Here is a 19,048-nt window from a genome sequence, read left to right on the forward strand (position 1 = left end):
TGCACACGTTGATTCAATTTAAAAAAGTCAATAATTCAATTCGGTTTTGAATCTTTTAATTTGGATATTCGATTTGGTTTTAGGTCTATAACATATTTACTCAATAAGATTAAGAATTTGAAAATCTACAACATTGTACCTAATGAATGTCAACAAGACAATTTTGTTCAGTCCTAAAAAAAAAAAGTTAATGGTTCAATTCAATTATGGATTTTTTTATTCACGTTATTGGTCGAGTTTAAAAATCTCAAAAATCCATGTTCAAGCCTACTTGTTAGTAATGGAGGGTCGATTTGGCCCCCGAAACTGGAAAATAAGTTAAGTTTACCACAAATCGAAGTTTAGATCTAAATTCAGCCTTGAAATTGGCAATATTGAACAAATTAACACAAATACAATCGATATCAATACCTAAAAATTTATCAAATATTATCAACTTAAGGACTGATTTGATATCTAAACTTCGATGTGGGCTAAACTGAACCTATCTGTCAACTGATCAGATGCCAAATTGACCCTTAATTCATATATAATTCATGACTTTTTTTATACCTATGAATTTCTAACACAAATGCGCGTTTGAATTTATGTGATATAAAATGAATTAATGGTTAAAATTGCCTTTGAATTTGGCAGACAGACTCAGTTTAGCTCAATCAAAATTTAGGTATCAACATAATCCTGAAGTTGGTAATATTTGATAAATAAATTTTGGACTATTTTGTTAAATATTGCCAACTTCAAACCTAAATTGATATCTAAACTTCGATTTAGGGTAAAGTGACATTGAATACCAACTTCAGGAGCCATTTTGACATTTAATTCGATCTAAAATGCTGAGTTTAAGATTTATACAGATACCTAAAGTTAATTTTGAATAAAATTATTTTTATAAAAAAGGTTGATTGTTAATGTTGTGGCAGTTGTGTTCACCTTGACATTGAACGATAATGTGAATTTGGTCATTCATCATTACATCTAGGTCTACATTTTTGTAAGTCTAGATCTAATGGTTAACGACCAAATTCACATAGTCATTCCGAGTCCAGGTGAACATTAACCAATGTTCAAGTACCATATGTGTAACTTATTCTACTTTTTAAGATATATTAGGCATAATATCGATTTAGCTCCCTAAACTAAGGCTTCAAAGTTAATTAAGACCTTAAATTATCAAAATTATCAATTAAGTCTATGAAGTAATAAAAAAATCATCAATTGAGTCCTCATTCTAAATAAAAATCATCAATTGAGGCCTCATCAAAAATCATTCGGTTGAACTTCATACTTTCTTCCACAAACTCATTTTGAACCAATACAAAAATTATTACAGTCTATATCAAGTAGTCATTATTTCTGATTTTAAGATACAATGAAAACTCAATTAATGATTTTTATTTAGTTCAAGGATCTAATGGATGATTTTAATAATTTTGGATCTAGTTGAATTTCAAGCTGTAGGGTTTGGATGTAATTCCGATATATTGCACACCAAAACGGGGAGTTTTGAATTGCTATAAAAGCAAAATGTTGTCCTGTATATTTTTTTTACGGAACACAACCCATTGAAGATCCATTGATGTTCAGGAAACAGGCTCACCGGCGGTTACGATTGACGAGGTAGGTATGCAGATCTCTCTACTCTATATTTCTTTCCTTTTCCGATCATTATATTAATTAGTTTTCTCGATCCCGTTCGATTTTTTTTTTATAGGATATAGAGTTAGGGTTTGAAATTTTAATTAGAGTTCATTTTACTGTTTTGCTTAGAATTTTTACGGAATTGATGAGATTCATATCTGATTTGCTAATTTTGATCTTAGAATTGCTGTACTGATTGCTTTTGAATCTCTTTGATTAGAGTTCATTTGGTATTTTCAATAATTTAGTGATCGGAAGAACGCACAGTCATAAGTTCGTTTTCCTGTTTTGGTTATATAATTTTAGGAATTTATGAGAATTTTTACCGAATAAACCAGCAATTCATATCTGATTTGCTAATTTTGATCTAAGAGGGAATGAATTGTTGTATCGATTGCTTTTGAATCTCTGTAGTTGAACGAGGTGACTGCTCTGCCTAGCTATGGCTAATCTTCCGGAGGAATTGATCAACGAAATTCTTCTTTGGTTGCCAGTGAAGTCTCTACTTCGTTTTAGATGTGTTTGCAAATCGTTTTGTGCAATCATGGAAAGCCAATCTTTCATCAATTCTCATTTCAAAAGGTCTTCTGAAAATAGGATTCATCGCAAGCTGATTGACCTAGGAGTACATTGGAAGGGTAACGAGGGCCTGCTAATCCATGCTTTAGATTTCAACGAAGAGTTCCAACAAGAGGTGGTACTTGATAAATTATTTCCATCCATGTCATATCCCTTGTTATTTTCTTATTGCAATGGTTTGGTTCTTTTGTATACGTTCCCTTGTGAATTTTACGTATGGAATCCATCGACCAGAAAGTATAGGATCCTTCCGGGTTTCCCTGTGACACGTACTCACAATCTCAAATTTGCTTTGGGTTATGACTCTACAACAGATGATTTCAAGGCTCTAGTATTTATATCGAAGAAGGGATGCGGTTTCTCCCAAGTTTGGATTTTTGAATTGAAGTCAAGTTGTTGGAAAAGGATTCGGGATTGTCCTTATGTTGGGTACGATAGTAGTATTACACTTCGTGGAAGTGGAGTTTGCTTTGTGGATGGTGCTCTGCATTTTATATGCTATGGTAAATCATATATGATTGTGGCATTTGATGTTGCAAAAGAGACATTTTCTATAGTACACGAGCTTGTTTATCAAACTAAAGAAATTCCTATCCGTTTAGATGTTTTGGGAGGGTGCCTTACTATCAGTTTTTTTAGTACGAGTTCGGAAGGGTGTGTTGATATATATGCAAGGAAGAAGGATGGAGTTGCGTTTACTTGGACTAGATTATATTCTGTTACGAGACAATTTTCTAGGGAAGTGTTTAACTGTTTTGTAGAAGGGAAAGTTGCATATTCAAAGAAAGGAGATAAGGTTTTTCTTTCTTCAAATGGGAAGTTGTGTTCGTGTGATTTTGGAGAGAAAACTCTCCAAGAGATTGTAAGTAAGCCTAATATTCCTTCGGATATATTTTTTTGTACTGAAAGTCTCATGCCCGTAGGTTAATGAGACGAAGAAGAATAAGAAAGAAGAAGAAGGGTCTTGGAGAAGTGAAAGAAATTCATCATTTTTATCTTGTTATTGCAGCTTTATACTTGATATGAACTTCAATTTCAAGGTAGATATATATTTCAGTTTCTAGAACTAAATATGAAGGTGAGCATTGGGATCTCTATTCTCATAATGGAAGGTTGAGGAATAAGATGTCACTAAGAAGATTACCAGAAAGATACAGGGAAAGTGATTTTGTTGAAAATTACAATGTTCATACTGATTATGGGAGAAATTACAGTTGGAAATCTGTGGAATCTGAATCCATTTTGAAGCTGCGAGATAATATATGTTATCGGTCATCAGGTTCATGAAAAATATTCTAGAGATGAAAGGTTTGAGTATGAGGATTACAGATTGTTTGAAGGAGAAACTAATGCTTTCTTTCCTAGTAGAGATAATCCAGTTGACTTCATTTATGAGGAACGAAAGGTAAACATGTTTAACTACTATCTATACTTCTTACTCTATGGTTAAGAATTCGTGTCCGTTTTCGTATTAACTTATGTTGTCGTTTCAATGCTATTTTCTGATATTTATACTGTTCTCATACTTTTCTGTGGAGTTTTACTTCAGAATGCGTCATTGTTCATTTTATAGATCTTTTGTTTAATTTATCATTAGTTTATGTGGTGGAATATTCACATTTTATAATGTGCTTCAATATGGTTTTGTATAATTGATTTATGGGGAAGGAAGGTTTAATACATCAAAAGCCCCTGAACTTGTCCAAAAAGATTGATTGGCCCCTGAACTTACATAGTGTCTCGTTAGCCCTCTCAATTTGCTTAAAATAACCTATTTATCACCTAAATTTGTTTAAAATGATCTATTGGCCCCCTGAACTTGCTTATAGTGATCAATTTGCTCCTTGAACTTGTTTAAAGGGACCTACATTGCAATTTGTCTAAATCCGTAAAAAATCCAAAACTTAAAAAGTAAAGGCTTAATTCGTGATTTGAAAGTCTTTAAAATAAATTAACCTTTTATTTTGTGCATTTTTACGGCATTTTTATAGATTTAGAGACTTAATCATGACACTTTAAGCAAGTTTAGGGGGCTAATGAGACAACATGTAAGTTCAGAGGGCCAATCAACCTTTTTGGACAAGTTCAGGGAGCAACTGATATCTTAAGCCGGGAAGGAAAGAATAAACTTTGAGAGACTCACATCAAAACTTTTCTATAATTGTAACTTTATTCTCTCTTTTCTGTTGCAATTCCTTTTAGTCTTATTTTTTAACTTCTCACAGGCTCCGTAGTCATCATCATCGTCAATCACATTCTCGTGATGTTGCACGCAAACTACCCTTTAGTAGCGTTTCTGTGTTTCGTGTCGGTGTCCTATCCACTTCTGTTTCGTGTCCTACTATCTATACTTCTTAGCTTACTCTATGCTGAATTATTCTGTTAGCACCTTGCAATTCTCTGAAACATCACACTTCTCGTTTTTGGTTGAGCCATTTGGAGGTTAAGGGATGATTTTTTTTTCTTAGTCTGTGTCCACTTCCGTTGTAACTTTGTCCATGTCTGTCTCGTATCCACTTCCGTTGTCATTTCAAGGCTATTTTCATGACATATTGATTAGCATCTATGTTGCTGTAGCACCTATGATTTTTTATATCACATAGACATTGTTGAGGCATTTGGAGGTTATTTATTTTTCTGATATACTGTCAGGAAAACATTTGACTTCATTTGGACTAGTATTAAAGTCTTGGGATTTTATGTATAAATTACAGTACGGAATCACGATAAGCAAACCCTCTTAGTGAATCCTGATACTAGTCCCGTCTTGCCGCCGGGTTTATCTGTTGAAGTGACAGATAAACCACTCTTTTCTCTTTCGTGCTTTAGATTATATGTTGAAGTGATAGATAGATATATATTTTAGGGGTTAAGGTGCAAAAATACCCTTAACGTTTTTGGTTAGGAGCAATTTTACCCCTAACATTGGAAGCCAAGAGCAATTTTATCCCTTGGGTCAATTTGAGAAATAATTCATCAAACTGTCTTCTCAGTCATGAAACTTGTCATCTAGTAACAAATCACAAACATATGTTGAGATGTGATGTCTTTTGTACGAATTGGACAAAAAAAAATCACCGAATCTATAAATATTAGTCTCCAATTCTATTATTAAATTATAAAAAACATTAAATCTTTTTTTAGATCTAACTGATATGTAATTAGTGCAGAATATGAAACAAAATATTTGTGTTTTATAATAGTGTCTGAAATTGATCCAAATTATCAGCTTTAGGGATAAAATTGGGCTTGACTACCAACGTTAGGGGTAAAATTGCTCTTGACAACCAACATTAGAGGTAAAATTGCTCCTGACGTAAAACTTTAGGGGGTATTTTTGCACCTTAACCCTGTATTTCAGACTTTGAGTGAGTGCATTTGCATGTAGTTAATGATTTTTGTTTAGTGTTTCATGCTCTATGTTCTTAGAATCCTGCTATATTGTTCTTCAAGTCATGTTCTTAGATTATGACCTTTCTCAGAAATAGTAATTAGGGAACTTGAATTTCAAGGACTTAGTTTACTGCATAAATGGAACTCTTATTCGATTAACCACAAGGACATATAAATCCTGCATGATTATCATTGCAGAGACAATGGGTAAATTACATCCATGAAATTTACTCATTTTAACATTGTGGCCACTGAACTTCAATTCTTAACGGTATGACCACTGAACTTTACACTTTTTAACATCGGTGGTCACTCAACGTCTCAAAACAACCGTTGACGGTCTCAAAATAAATAATCCAAAGAGCTAAGGATATTCTAAGGAACTTTAATTTTTGAAAATTTTAGTTTTGAGTTCATTAGGTGTTATTTGGTTAGGAGAGTGAATTTTTAGAGAGAGAATGCTCTAAAAAATGTGATTTTGGAAAATAAAAAATATGGTTTCATGGTAATTGTCGTTCTGAACAACTTTAATTCTTTAACATTTTCATTTTGAGGTCGTTAACGGTCATTTTGAGGAGTTAGTTAAAGTTGAGTGGCCACCCGTGTTTAAAAATGTAAAGTTCAGTGGCCCAATGTGAAAATGATAAAGTTCAGTGGCCATGGGTGTAATTTACCCCAGAAACAATCAGCCTGAAACGATCTGTTTCATATGATTATCGGTTTTATTGCATTTATATCGGTACGTTTTGCTCATGAGGTAAATTTTATATTGTGCTGCAATATGCTCCGATATTCTTTTCGGCTTTGTGTTAAGTGTAATTGGACGAAGTCGGATCTGGGAGCAAAACGTACCGCTTTGCTGTGACATTTGGAATTTTTTAGCCAAATTCGGCCTCTAAGGCCCTTATTTTCGCAATTTTGTGTTTTTAGGAGTTTTTGAATTTGTCCGTTTATCTTTTGAATTCTGTTGCCAATTAGGATATATGTCTCCGTTTCTAATTAGGACTTCTTTTGTCTATTTAAAGGTCTATTCTTCCTATATTGAAACAGATTATTATTAATGAAAGGGATAAGGTATTAAAACAGGCCTAAGGTTTTTGGGAAAGTACCAATTTAGGTTCAACGTTTAAAAAAGCACTAATATAGATTTAACGTTTACAACATAATATCAATTTAGGCTTAACGTTTACAACAATATAACATCAATTTAGATCTCACGTACAAAATAGCATCAATATAGGCTTAACGTTTACAAAATAATACGAATTTAAGCTTAACGTTGACAAAAACGTCATCATTAAATTAATAGGGAAAGAATATAATATGATTAATTTAATTATGACGTTTAGCTTAAATTGTATATATTTTGTAAAACGTTAAGCTTAAATTCGTATTATTTTGTAAACGTTAAGTCTATATTGGTGCTATTTTTTACATGGGGCCTAAATTGATGCTATATTGTAAACGTTAAGCCTAAATTGATATTATGTTGTAAACGTTAAGCCTATATTGGTGCTATTTTTTACGTGGGGTCTAAATTGATGCTATATTGTAAACGTTAAGTCTAAATTGATATTATGTTGTAAATGTTAAGCCTATACTGGTGTTATTTTGAACGTTGAGTCTAAATTGGTACTTTTCCGAAAACCTTAGACCTCTTTTGGTATCTTATCCTTAATGAAATCGTTATTTTCGAATTATCTAAGTTCTTTTTTTTTTTTTTTTTTGAAGAAAATCAAAGTTATTAAGAATTCTAAAGGTTTCTAATAAGGTATTCGTGTATCAAATCAACTATTAACTACTAACTACAGATCTATTTTATTCACTGCTGATTTGTGCCTGTTATGGGCTGGGCTTATAAATTAGATGAATTGGGCCATAAGGGATAATCCAAAATATATTAGGAATGTTGTTTTTATTTATTCCTTTAAATTTAGTTATATAAATGTTTTTGCTTCGATTAATATTTAATTGTCACTAACCACGTATACAAGCTCATGTTTTTTTTTTTTTTTTAAATTTAGATAAGGATATGTCTTCCACTTCTAAGGTCAGGACAAACTACATATCTCGATGAAGATTTATAGTAGAATTTACAGATTACCTATTAATGAGGACTAAATTTTGACGGAATTAGGAAATCGAACTTTAAACCTGTCAAACAAAGATTTAACACCTTACCACTTGGACCAACCCACATTGGCAAAGCTCATGTTATTTGACTATATAAACGAGCCTTTCCAATTGGCTATTTATGGGACACATCTCTTTTTGGGCTGGACCTGGGCCCAGGGCTGAATTTTATTTTTAATTTTTGTGGGTCATTTATATCTTTGTTACAGTTTTATATATATAAAAAAAACTATCCATCACTTTTTGTTTTGCTTTTGCAGTATTAAAGCTAAACATCGAAAAATATTTTATTAATCAATACCAAATTTTTATTTATCCAATATCTTTCAAAACATAATGTTTTACGGCAAACAACGAAGTCATATATTCTAAATATTTACAAAATACTAGTATTTTTAGACGTTTTATATTTTGATGTTATATAGCCTCTGAATTTTAGTGTATTAAAACTTGGGAAGTGATCGTACTTTTAGTATTGCACTAGAACTTATTGGAAATTGTTTTTAAAATAGCGGCACGTCCACAACACAACTTTCGTTGGTTAAAACGATCTTTCCGGCACAACTTTGGTTTGTTAAATCTTCTTTCCTATCAATTGTATCTAACAGTTGTATACATTTATCTTGATCTAACTTTTTTTATTTAATCAAGCTTTTACATATAACATGATTTTGTTAAGATAATTTGAAATCGCCACTTATGGCAAAATAATAATAATTGGTCGCCACTTACACAACCGTTACAACAACAATAAAAAACACGCATTGACAAGTCTATGATTCATTTTCTGACGACCAGTGAGTATTCAAATTCTCTCCTCACCACATTGATCTGTCCCTAATCGTCATAGCGTTGGTCAAAACAGAATTCAAAAGTCCCTTAAAATATTTCTGAAGAAGTGTACTACTTAAAAAGTAGTATTTATATAGCAGTAGTAAATACAAAATAACATACAATAAACAAAAAAAAAAAAAAAGCTAATTCTTGTAACTTAAGGCATGTTCGATTCAACTGTTTGCAGTTATTATTTGTTGTTATTGTTAGTTATTTGCTATTAGTTGATTAATTATTTAGTGTTCGTTCAAATTGTAATTAGAATATCTATAAATTAAGAAAAATATCCTAATGACTACATAAAAATTAAAAATAATAACTTATTGAACGAAGTAAAACTTTATCCTTTCAGCAATAATATTATAAAAATAAGAATACCTTTAGATCGAACAAATTGTAATTAGAATATCTATAAATGAAGAAAAATATCCTAATGACTACATAAAAATTAAAAATAATAATTTATTGAACGAAGTAAAACTTTATCCTTTCATCAATAATATTATAAAAATAAGAATACCTTTAAATCGAACAAATTGAATTTAATTAAAAAATAAAGATAATAAATAAAAATCACTATATTTCATCATTAAATTTACCTCAACAATAAAAAAATTGAAATACTTCCAAAAGATATTTATATTAGCTTATGATTTCAACAACAATAAAAAAAAATTGTAAATTAAAAAATATATATATATAATAGTAATTTAGAATATGTGTAATTCGGCACAGTTTGATTTTGTTATATTTTTTTATCAAACTGAACCGAACTGAACCAAAAATACCAAAATAAAACGACGTCGAACCGAATTGTCAAAAAAAGCAAACCGAAAAACCGAATTCAATCAGTTCGATTCGGTGTGCGGTTTAAACCACATGCACACTCTTAAGTGTAGCAAAATAGTTTTATATTATATTTTGAAATTTAATAGCCACATCAAGAAAAATAAAAAATAAAAAAAAGTAAAATTTAATAGTCATGGGTGTAATTTACCCCTAGCATTTATATTCAAATCCAAGCCTTATAGAAAGTGGGCTAAAATTGTACTATCTTATCTCAAACTGTACTAAAGTGTATAATAATCATTCCACAATTTGCTTTAGTGAACAAATACAAAAAGGTCCTTTACATTTCATGCTTTTTCACTTTTTAGTCCTCATTCCCAACCAATCAATAGTGATTTTAAATGTATCAATTGATATGTTCTACTTTTATACAGATTTGTCTAACAACTTGAATAAAAAGCATTGAACATCCTCATTAAATTCCACACACCTAATTTCCACATTTTATCATTAAACATCTAAAAAACTTGATTGACCTCTGAACTTTTAAAATATCTTGATAGCCCCCGCAACTTATTTAAAATATGGTCAATTAATCACTTGGTTGTAAAAAAAAGTAAGTTACATGCAAAAAGTGTGCTGTACGTGCCATGGAAAAGTAAAATGATCAAAGTCGGATATGGAGTTTTAATATCAGAGGGGGCAAGTTTTACGGTTGAGCGAATAAGAACTTCCTTTTCAATATATCTTAATCTATTCTGTGAATTATGTAATAATATTCCAAAGCGCGTGCAACACACGTTCTGTACACAGCTTATTTTTTTCCAACCGATTAATTAATGGCATAATAGTCATTTGAGTCCCCAAACTAAAGCTTCAAAATCAATTAGGACCTTAAAGTATCAAAATCATCAATCAGATCCCTGAACTAAATAAAAATCATCAATTGAGTCTCAATCCTAAGTAAAAATCATCAATTGAGTCTTAATCGAAAATCATTCGGTTGAACAGTTTTAGTTTAGACTCTCTTCCTCAAATCCATTTTGAACTAACATAAAAATCATTACAGTTCATGTCAATAGTCACAGTTTCTGATTTTAGGATAACATAATGACTCAATTGATGATTTTTACTTAGTTCGGGATATGATTGATGATTTTGATAGTTTAAGGTCCTAATTGACTTTGAAGTTTTAGTTTAGAGGTCAAAATAAGTGTTATGCCTTAATTAATTTATTACATTTTAAGAAAGTTGAGGAGGCTATCGAACATTTTAAAAAGATTGAGAGGGTATTTTGAAAATGGAGAAGACCAATTAAAGTATGATTAATTATAGGGATAATTTCAAAAACAACCTTTGTGTTTTCTCTGATTTGCGGATGGATGTATGTGCTTTTATTGGTTGTACAAAGCGGATTGGGGTTGTCGACCGTTTGTAGAACCAATGTCTTTTAGATTGATACTACCAATTTGACGTTGATGATCTCAAAATAGAAAATTTCGAATATTAAATTTGTTTAGTACTACCATATCTATCATAGAAGAACATTTTTTATTTTTCAAAATTATTATTTTTCGAAGCTTTTTCTGTCTCATAACCAAACAACACATAAATGACCTCAAAACAAAAAATTTCAAGGATTAAAGTTACTTAAAATATCATAAATTCTTAAAATTTTCTATTTTGAGATCATCAACAGTGAATTTGACAGTATCAACCTAAAAACCGTTGGTTTTTTTAACAGACGAGGACCTTTGTCATCTTTTTGTAACAAAAAAAAACTACATGTATCCATCTATAAATCAACGAAACCACATGGATTATTATTAGAATTTTCTATTTTAAGGTGATCAACAGTCAAATTGGCAGTATCAACCTAAAAATCATTGGTTTTTTCGAACAGACGAGGACCTCAGTCATCTTTTTGCAACAAAAAACTACATGTATCCATCTATAAATCGATGAAATCACATGGATTATTCTTGGAATTTTTTATTTTGAGGTCATCAACGTTTAAATTACAGTATCAACCTAAAATTCATTGGTTTTTCTAATGGCTTAAAACATTATTTGGTCTCTATCCAAAATTTTGTCATTTGGCCATTGACCTATTATTTGGTCACATGTGGCCCCTGACCTATCCCATTTGGTGAAATTTCATCCAATTTGTATAAATACTTAACGGAATTGTTATCTCATTGACAAGTAACGATATTTTGACACTTGAACTTGAAAAGTGATATTTTTTAAAGTTTTTTTTTTTGCCACATCATGTGGAAATAATTAATTAGATTAAAAAATAAAAAAAACAAATCATAAACTAAAATCTATTAAGTTCAAGTGTTGCGATAATGATTCGGTTAAATTTAAATATAAATTGGGTGAAATTTTACCAATTGAGATAGATCAGATGCCAAATATGACTAAATAATAGATCAGAGATTAAATAATAAAATTTTAGATTGATCAAGAGTCAAATAGTGCTTTAAGCCTTTTCTAACAGACGAGGATCTCTGTCATCTTTTTGCAACAATAAAACTACGGGTATCCATCTAAAAATCGATGAAAACATATGGATTATTTTTGAAATTATCCCTTAAATATATGGTGAACCAATTTCATGGGATTCTTTTTCTTTCTTGGTATTTATTAATAATTAATATTGTGAGTTGAGGACTAAATTGAATGAAAGTGGGAATTTGGTGGGCCATAGTTGTCTTTTACAGCCCGCCATTAATATAGCATGTAATCATGGCTTTTATTTGTAGGTCAAACATCCCATTTCCACCCTCTCCTTTTGTGAACCCTTCCAACTTTAATTAAGGTCAAAGATGTTGATTAAAATTGACATTTGAAATTAATTTAACGATAATGATATCTATTGCAATCGTTGTGGCTAGGGATGTAAATGGCATGGGAATTACCCGTTTCCAACCCCATCGTGGATGGATAATCCCCGTCCCGTTTTATTATAGGACGGGGATGGGGACAAATATGTGCCTCGTTAGCAGGGACGAGGCGGGAATGGGAAAGGGTATTCCGTCCCACGGGGATCCCCGAATCCGCCCTGTAGTGTGTAGGGATGGCAACGGGTAGGGTACCCGCGAGTAGTGTCAATCCCAAACCCTTACCCGTTTATTTTTTAATTACCCGTACCTTTCCCATTACCCTAACGGGTATATGTTTTGCATCCCATACCCGTCCCATTTAATTCACGGGTACCCGCGGGTACCCTTACCCGTTAAGAATCAATAAATAAAACAAAAAATATTACAAATTTAATAAAATATGAATTTAATAAACCATCCATCTAAAAATTGAACAAATTGAACCTTAATCAATAAAAATAAAGTAGCTTAGTGGTATTACTTAATGGTTGAAGAACAAAAGATTGGTGTTCAAATTTCAGATCTTACATCTAAAATACAATAATATTTTTTAATATATATAAATGTTATGACGGGTAACGGGTACCGGGTACCCTGGGGGGTCTTCCCATACCCGTCCCATTACCCTAACGGGTAATGATTTTGATCCCATACCCGTTTATACAGGGTACGGGTAGTCCCATTAGGGTCGGGTAGTACCGGGTACCCACGGGTAGAGTACCCGTTGCCATCCCTAGTAGTGTGTCCCGAAGGATTACCCGTTTAATCCCCGATAACATATTATTAATTATAGAAAATAAAAAATACGCATAGAAAAACTTGAACTTATGATTAATTTGATCCAAATGTTTTACCTTCACTCTATATCTATTTGTTCATCATATTCTCTTATTTTCTTTCTTTTTTCTCTATTCTTTTCATTATTTCTTTTAAACTTTAAATGGATAAACGGGGATACCCGCGGAGTCGGGATTCCCCATGGGACGGAGATAGAGATGAATTTTGTCTCTGTTTGTTTCGCGTGGCGGGTATGGGGATTCCCCGTTTAGTCGGGGAACGGGGATGGAAACTCCAATCCCCTCCCCGTTTGCATCCCTAATTGTGGCAAGAAATTTGATGTAACACGAGCAATTTTAATAAACTATTTCTTTGAATTTAAAAAAGTTATATGGATAGAATAGTCCGACTGTATTTTATATTTACGAAAATGTCATTATTCAATTGAAAATTTGATGTAACGTTATGTCAAAATTAGTGTATTTTATTTAATTTGAGTCGAATTTTATACATAAACTCAATTTTAAATTGGTAAATTTAAAAATTTAGTTTAAAATTTCTAAATTTTAAATATTAAAATCGATTGTATTTAAGCTAATTTATCAAAAATTAATGGATTAAACTAAAATTTAATTCAAACTAAATTAATATTGATTGTTTATTTTACATACTATTTTAATTCTTATTAATTCTTTCAATTTATTAACCCTCTTATAGACCACATATCTATTAACATACTATAAGGGCATCTTAATTTTTTTTTATGGAATTAATAAATAAAATTAAAAGAACTATAAAACAAATAGGAATATAAAGTCATTATTTAAAAGTTTGAATAATATATTTCTAGCTATATCCACTTTTCTAAAAAAAAGTTATTTCCTCATATTTTGGACTTATTATTTACTTCTTAAATTTGCTTAAATTAATCTATGGACATCTAAATCTCGTGTTAAAGCAAAGGTTAATTTTATATAACTTAAAATGTGTATTGTTTAAGCAAGTTTAAGAAACATTAATCAATATAAATAAATTTAAATGGGTCAATAAGAAAATTTTTAAAAGTTAATAAGTCATTTTAAATAAATCTAAAGATAAATAGGATATTTCTAGTTGATTCTGCTAGACAAGTAAAGGGGCTTGAAATATAATAAGTCTAAAATTTGCATTTCAAATTTGATTTTAGAACGAGTAATTGTTTGGGAAAAATGTATCGTTTCGACCACGTGAATCAATTTTAGACCTAAATAACGGCAAAGTTGGTCTGTAAATGTGTTAAGTGTAAAAAATAATCTCAACCCATATTAATTGGGATTAAAAGCTTTTTTCCCACTCAGCCCAAAACAATGTCGTTTTGATTTGTGTTGGAGCAAAAGAAATGAAGATGCATAAACCCTTCATCTGTGTTGGGTACAATCGATAACTCGTAGATGAAGATGAAGGAGTGGACAAAGGTGGTTCCCGATAGTCGATGATGCATCGATACTCCAGTATCCTTTGCATTCTCTCTAAGTACGAGCAAAAGTTTCATTTTATGTGTTTTGTTAGGGCAAAAATCATAATTAAGTTTTTAAACTTTACATGTTTTAAAGATCGGTCCTGAGTAATTATTTTTCCATATTAAGTCTTTGATTATTGATTTTATTATGAATTCGGCCCTTATTTAACTTTTTAATCGAGTTTGGACGACACATGCCTTTAAGAGATTCAAACATGCTGACGTGGACATTTCCATTGCTATGTGGACAAATAAAACATAAGTTTCTTGATTAGGGGAGATAGTAAAAAGTAAAAAAAATTACAGAAATAGATTTTCAGTAAGTTCTTCCAAGCTAGAAATCGTGCTTGTAAGAACCTGCTGGAAATGGATTTTGGTGTTAGGGGAGAAGACAGATTTGGCGATTTTGATGTTACAAATTGCGAAATAAGAGAGGAGAAGATCGAGCTTGTTATAACTTAATGAAAATTTTTTCTCTAATTTCTTTTTAATTTTTACTATCTATCTCTCTTAGTCAAGAAATTCTTATCTTTATTGTCTATGTCAACAGGTTGAATCGCTCTAATGTCGTGTGTCATTCAAATTAAACGAAAAAGTTAAATAAGGATCGGATCCATAATGAAATCAATGATCAATAACTCAATATAGAAAAACAATTGGTCAGGTTTAATCTTTAAAATATGCAAAGTTCATGAGCTTATGTTTTTTACTTTTTTTTTTTTTTACTTTTTTTTTATTGAGTTCAAAATTGCTCTATGTATCATTATTATTGAGGTCTAAAATTACTCTAAGGATAAAATTTTATTATTTCTTATATTATAGGGTTTATGTCGCCGACACGACTTGATTTCACGGTTTTATATGATGGTTCATGTTAACCGACCCCGAATCATTTCGGGACTAAGGCTTTGTTGTTGTTGTTGTTGCTATATCATAGGGTTAAAATACAAAAATATCTCTAACGTTTAAGCAATTCTATCCCTAACGTTTAAAATAATGTAATTTTATCTCTAACATTGAAAGACATGAGTAAATTTACCCGTTGACAATTTGAGTCAATCCATACATCATTATAAAATACAGATGTATTTTTTTCTTTATTCTACATCAATTACATATCAGTTGGTTCTTAAAAAGTTTATATTTTTGTGATTTAATAATATAATTGGAGAATAATATTTTTGAATTCAGTGAAATATTTGAATTTTTTATGTCCAATAAGTATGAAATATTTTATTTTATTTTTTTAAATTTACGTCTAATTATATGTTTGTGATCCGTTAGCAATGAACAAGATTGTAAAAAAGTTAGGCACTAGTCGAACGGACAAGTCTCTCAAGGATTAATCAGGAATAAGTCGAGGATTAATCAAATTTTTATTTTTATAATTTTTATTTGTTAATCAATAAATTATTATATAAATTAATTAAAATATATTTTGTACTATCTAAAAAATAGTATAAAATTATTTAATATAGAAAATATGTATATAAATATATATTTTTAAAAATGTGTAAAAATCAATATATTTCAACAACAATATCATTGAAACAACTCAAAAGTAAATTATCATAAAGCAAAAAATAAATTCACAATAAAAAAATGTTTCTTTTATCGTCGCTTAGGCGGTGTCTGGGTGGTCCAAGCGGTGTCAAGGCAGTCTAGGCGGAGCCCAAATGGCTAAAAATCACCTAGGAAAAACACTTCAGAAGGAACTAATTGGTGAAAATTGGGATGGATTCTCGATTTCGAGCGTCTAGACGGTCGAAACGGACTTAGTTTTGAACTGTAACACCCTGGTCCAATACCATGTAGATATTGTCCGCTCTGGTCCAAATCCAACACCTTGGGCCTCACAGCTTTAAAACGCGTATCCATGTATTGCATTCACACCTTACTAATAAGCTCCAGTCACTCTCTCTCCATTTTCGATGGGGGATTCAGTTCATTCCTGCCCCCCATCGTCATCCCTTAAGGCCACTCCTTGTTTAGACCTTCTACCCCGGTGCCACCCACTCCGGACCGGGACCGGGTCGTTACAGGCCCACCAACTTTCGCATGGTTCATCTCCGAACCACACATCGTACGTGGAGAGTCGGCTCTGATACCAATTGTAATACCCTAGTCCAATACCATGTAGATATTGTCCGCTCTAGTCCAAATCCAACACCTTGGGCCTCACAGCTTTAAAACGCGTTTGCATGTATTAGATTCACATCTTACTAATAAGCTCGCTCCAGTCATTCTCTCTCTATTTTCGATGTAAGATTCAGTTCATTCCTGCCCCCATCGTCATCCCTTAGGGCCGCTTCTTGTTCAGGCCTTCTACCCCGGCGCCACCCACTCCGAACCGGGACCGGGTCGTTACAGGCCCACCAGCTTCCGTCTGCTTCGTCCCCGAACCACACATCGTACGTGGAGAGTCGGCTCTGATACCAATTGTAACATCCTGGTCCAATAACATGACGATATTGTCCGCTCTGGTCCAAATCCAACACTGTGGGCCTCATGGCTTTAAAACGTATCTGCATGTATTAGATTCACACCTTACTAACAAGCCTCAGTCACTCTCTCTCCATTTCCATGTGGAATTCAGTTTATTCCTGCCCATATTACAATCCTTTAGGACCGCTTCTTGTTCACACCTTCTATCCAAGTGTCACCCACTCTAGACCGGGTCGTTACATCAACAGTGGTAAGGAGTGAATATGGATGAAAAAACAGGTTGTCTCTTTTATTTAATTATTTTTTATCACTTTTGACATTGCTGCTTGCTTAAGGAAAGAATTTGTGAGTTGCAATTTTATTTTATTTTATTATAATTTTAGGAAAACAACACTGCAAAACCATCCAATTGCAATTTCTCCAAGAAATCTAATTATATTGGGACCATTTTACAGGGTTGAGGATTTTTAATTTGTCATTTTCTAGATTCATTTACATATAAAATATAAAATATGATATAAACAAATTTTTAATTTGTTTCAAAAATAATTAATTTTGTACTTATTATAATTTTACTATTCATGTAAAATATATTATTATGGCCTAATATACAAATAACCCCTGAACTTGTCCAAATGTTGCAACTGCCCCCTCCAACTTTCAATTGTAACAACTTACCCCTCAAACTTGTCCAATTGTAAATCATAACCCCTCAAACTTGTCCAATTGTAAAACATAACCCCAAATTGCTGACATAAATTGAAATTAAAGAAACACGTGAAATACAAATTTTGCAACGCTCGTGAAGTGTGATAATCATATCGTTGGCGTGATACGAATCCGTAGAAAATTTTTTACGGTTGCTTCAAGTACGGGGTAAAAAAATTCCCAATTTGGGGTTATGTTTTACAATTGGACAAGTTTAAGGGGTAAATTGTTACAATTGAAAGTTGGAGGGAGCAATTACAACATTTAGACAAGTTCAGGGGGTTATTTGTGTATTAGGCCTATTATTATTACTGCAAATTCTGAACGAAGCCAATAAAGTGTCTCCACAATTATTATATTATATAGTATTACATATACATGCCAAATTAATTAATTAATTAGTACCATAATCATATAATAAAATAGATATATGAGCTCATAGTCGGTTTAATTTTATTTGTCTTAATTAATTTGTAATTTTGTTAAGATTGAAGCAAAATCTAAATAAGAACACCTAACCTAACTCATCTTATCCTTATGTTTGCTGAATCAGATTTATTTGACATCTTCCTAATAGATAATAATGTCATTACTCTTTTGCTTACCTCAATCTTAATTAATTGAATTTGTTATACATTAATTCAAAGATCAAATATTTATTATGTTCACATATATTATAATTTTTGTAACAACCCGATCTAGAGTGGGTGGCGTTTGTCTTATAAGAGATCACGATTGGAGCAGGAATGAACTGAATCCCACGTCGGAAATGGAGAGGGAGTGGCTAGGGCTTATTAGTAAGGTAGGAATAAAATGTATGCATACGCGTTTTAAAGTCGTAAGGTCCAAAGTGTTGGATTTGGGCCAGAGCGGACAATATTGGGTCTCACGGCTTTAAAACGCGTATGGATGCATTGGATTCCTACTTTACTAATAAGTCCTAGTCCTCCCTCTCCATTTCTGATGTGGGATTCAGTTCATTCATGTCCCCATCGACATCCCTTAGGACCGTTACTTGCTCAATCCTCTACCTCGGTGTCACCCACTTCGAATCGGGTCGTTACGATTTCCTTTATTTATGTTTGAACTATATTAATTTTAATGTTGATTTTGTTGAATATGTGGGAGGACTAAGGAGGTGTTACACTTATTCAGGTTTGAGCCGAACAGGAGGTTCGCCCGTAGATAGAATGAGTCTAACTCAAATGAAGAGAAAAGGAGGCTAGGGTTTTAACCTGAATTGGAACTTCCGTATGGTATTTTTTAGAAGACATGCACTCCTTTTCAAAAAAAAAAAAAAGATAGAACATCATAACACATGATTTGGTACCATGTGTGCTTAGCGACCACGAAATGGAAAAAC

At 31.8% G+C, this 19,048-nt stretch overlaps 1 protein-coding gene across 2 annotated transcripts; it reads left to right on the plus strand.

Moving 5' to 3' along the window:
* The first annotated feature begins 1,541 nt into the window (after positions 1-1,541).
* On the plus strand, positions 1,542-3,748 carry LOC136210010 (F-box protein CPR1-like). 2 transcript variants are annotated; one of them, XM_066001670.1, is made up of 2 exons: positions 1,542-1,624; positions 2,056-3,748. In XM_066001670.1, exon 2 carries the CDS (start codon positions 2,084-2,086, stop codon positions 3,146-3,148), a length of 1,065 nt encoding a protein of 354 aa, XP_065857742.1. In that variant the 5' UTR covers positions 1,542-1,624; positions 2,056-2,083; the 3' UTR covers positions 3,149-3,748. The 2 variants fall into 2 exon arrangements, with proteins under 2 accessions (XP_065857742.1, XP_065857744.1); XM_066001672.1 differs by having other exon boundaries at positions 1,560-1,620.
* The last annotated feature ends 15,300 nt before the right edge of the window (positions 3,749-19,048 follow it).

This window comes from Euphorbia lathyris, chromosome 10 (assembly GCF_963576675.1).
Source record: "Euphorbia lathyris chromosome 10, ddEupLath1.1, whole genome shotgun sequence".
NCBI classification, from domain to species: domain Eukaryota; kingdom Viridiplantae; phylum Streptophyta; class Magnoliopsida; order Malpighiales; family Euphorbiaceae; genus Euphorbia; species Euphorbia lathyris.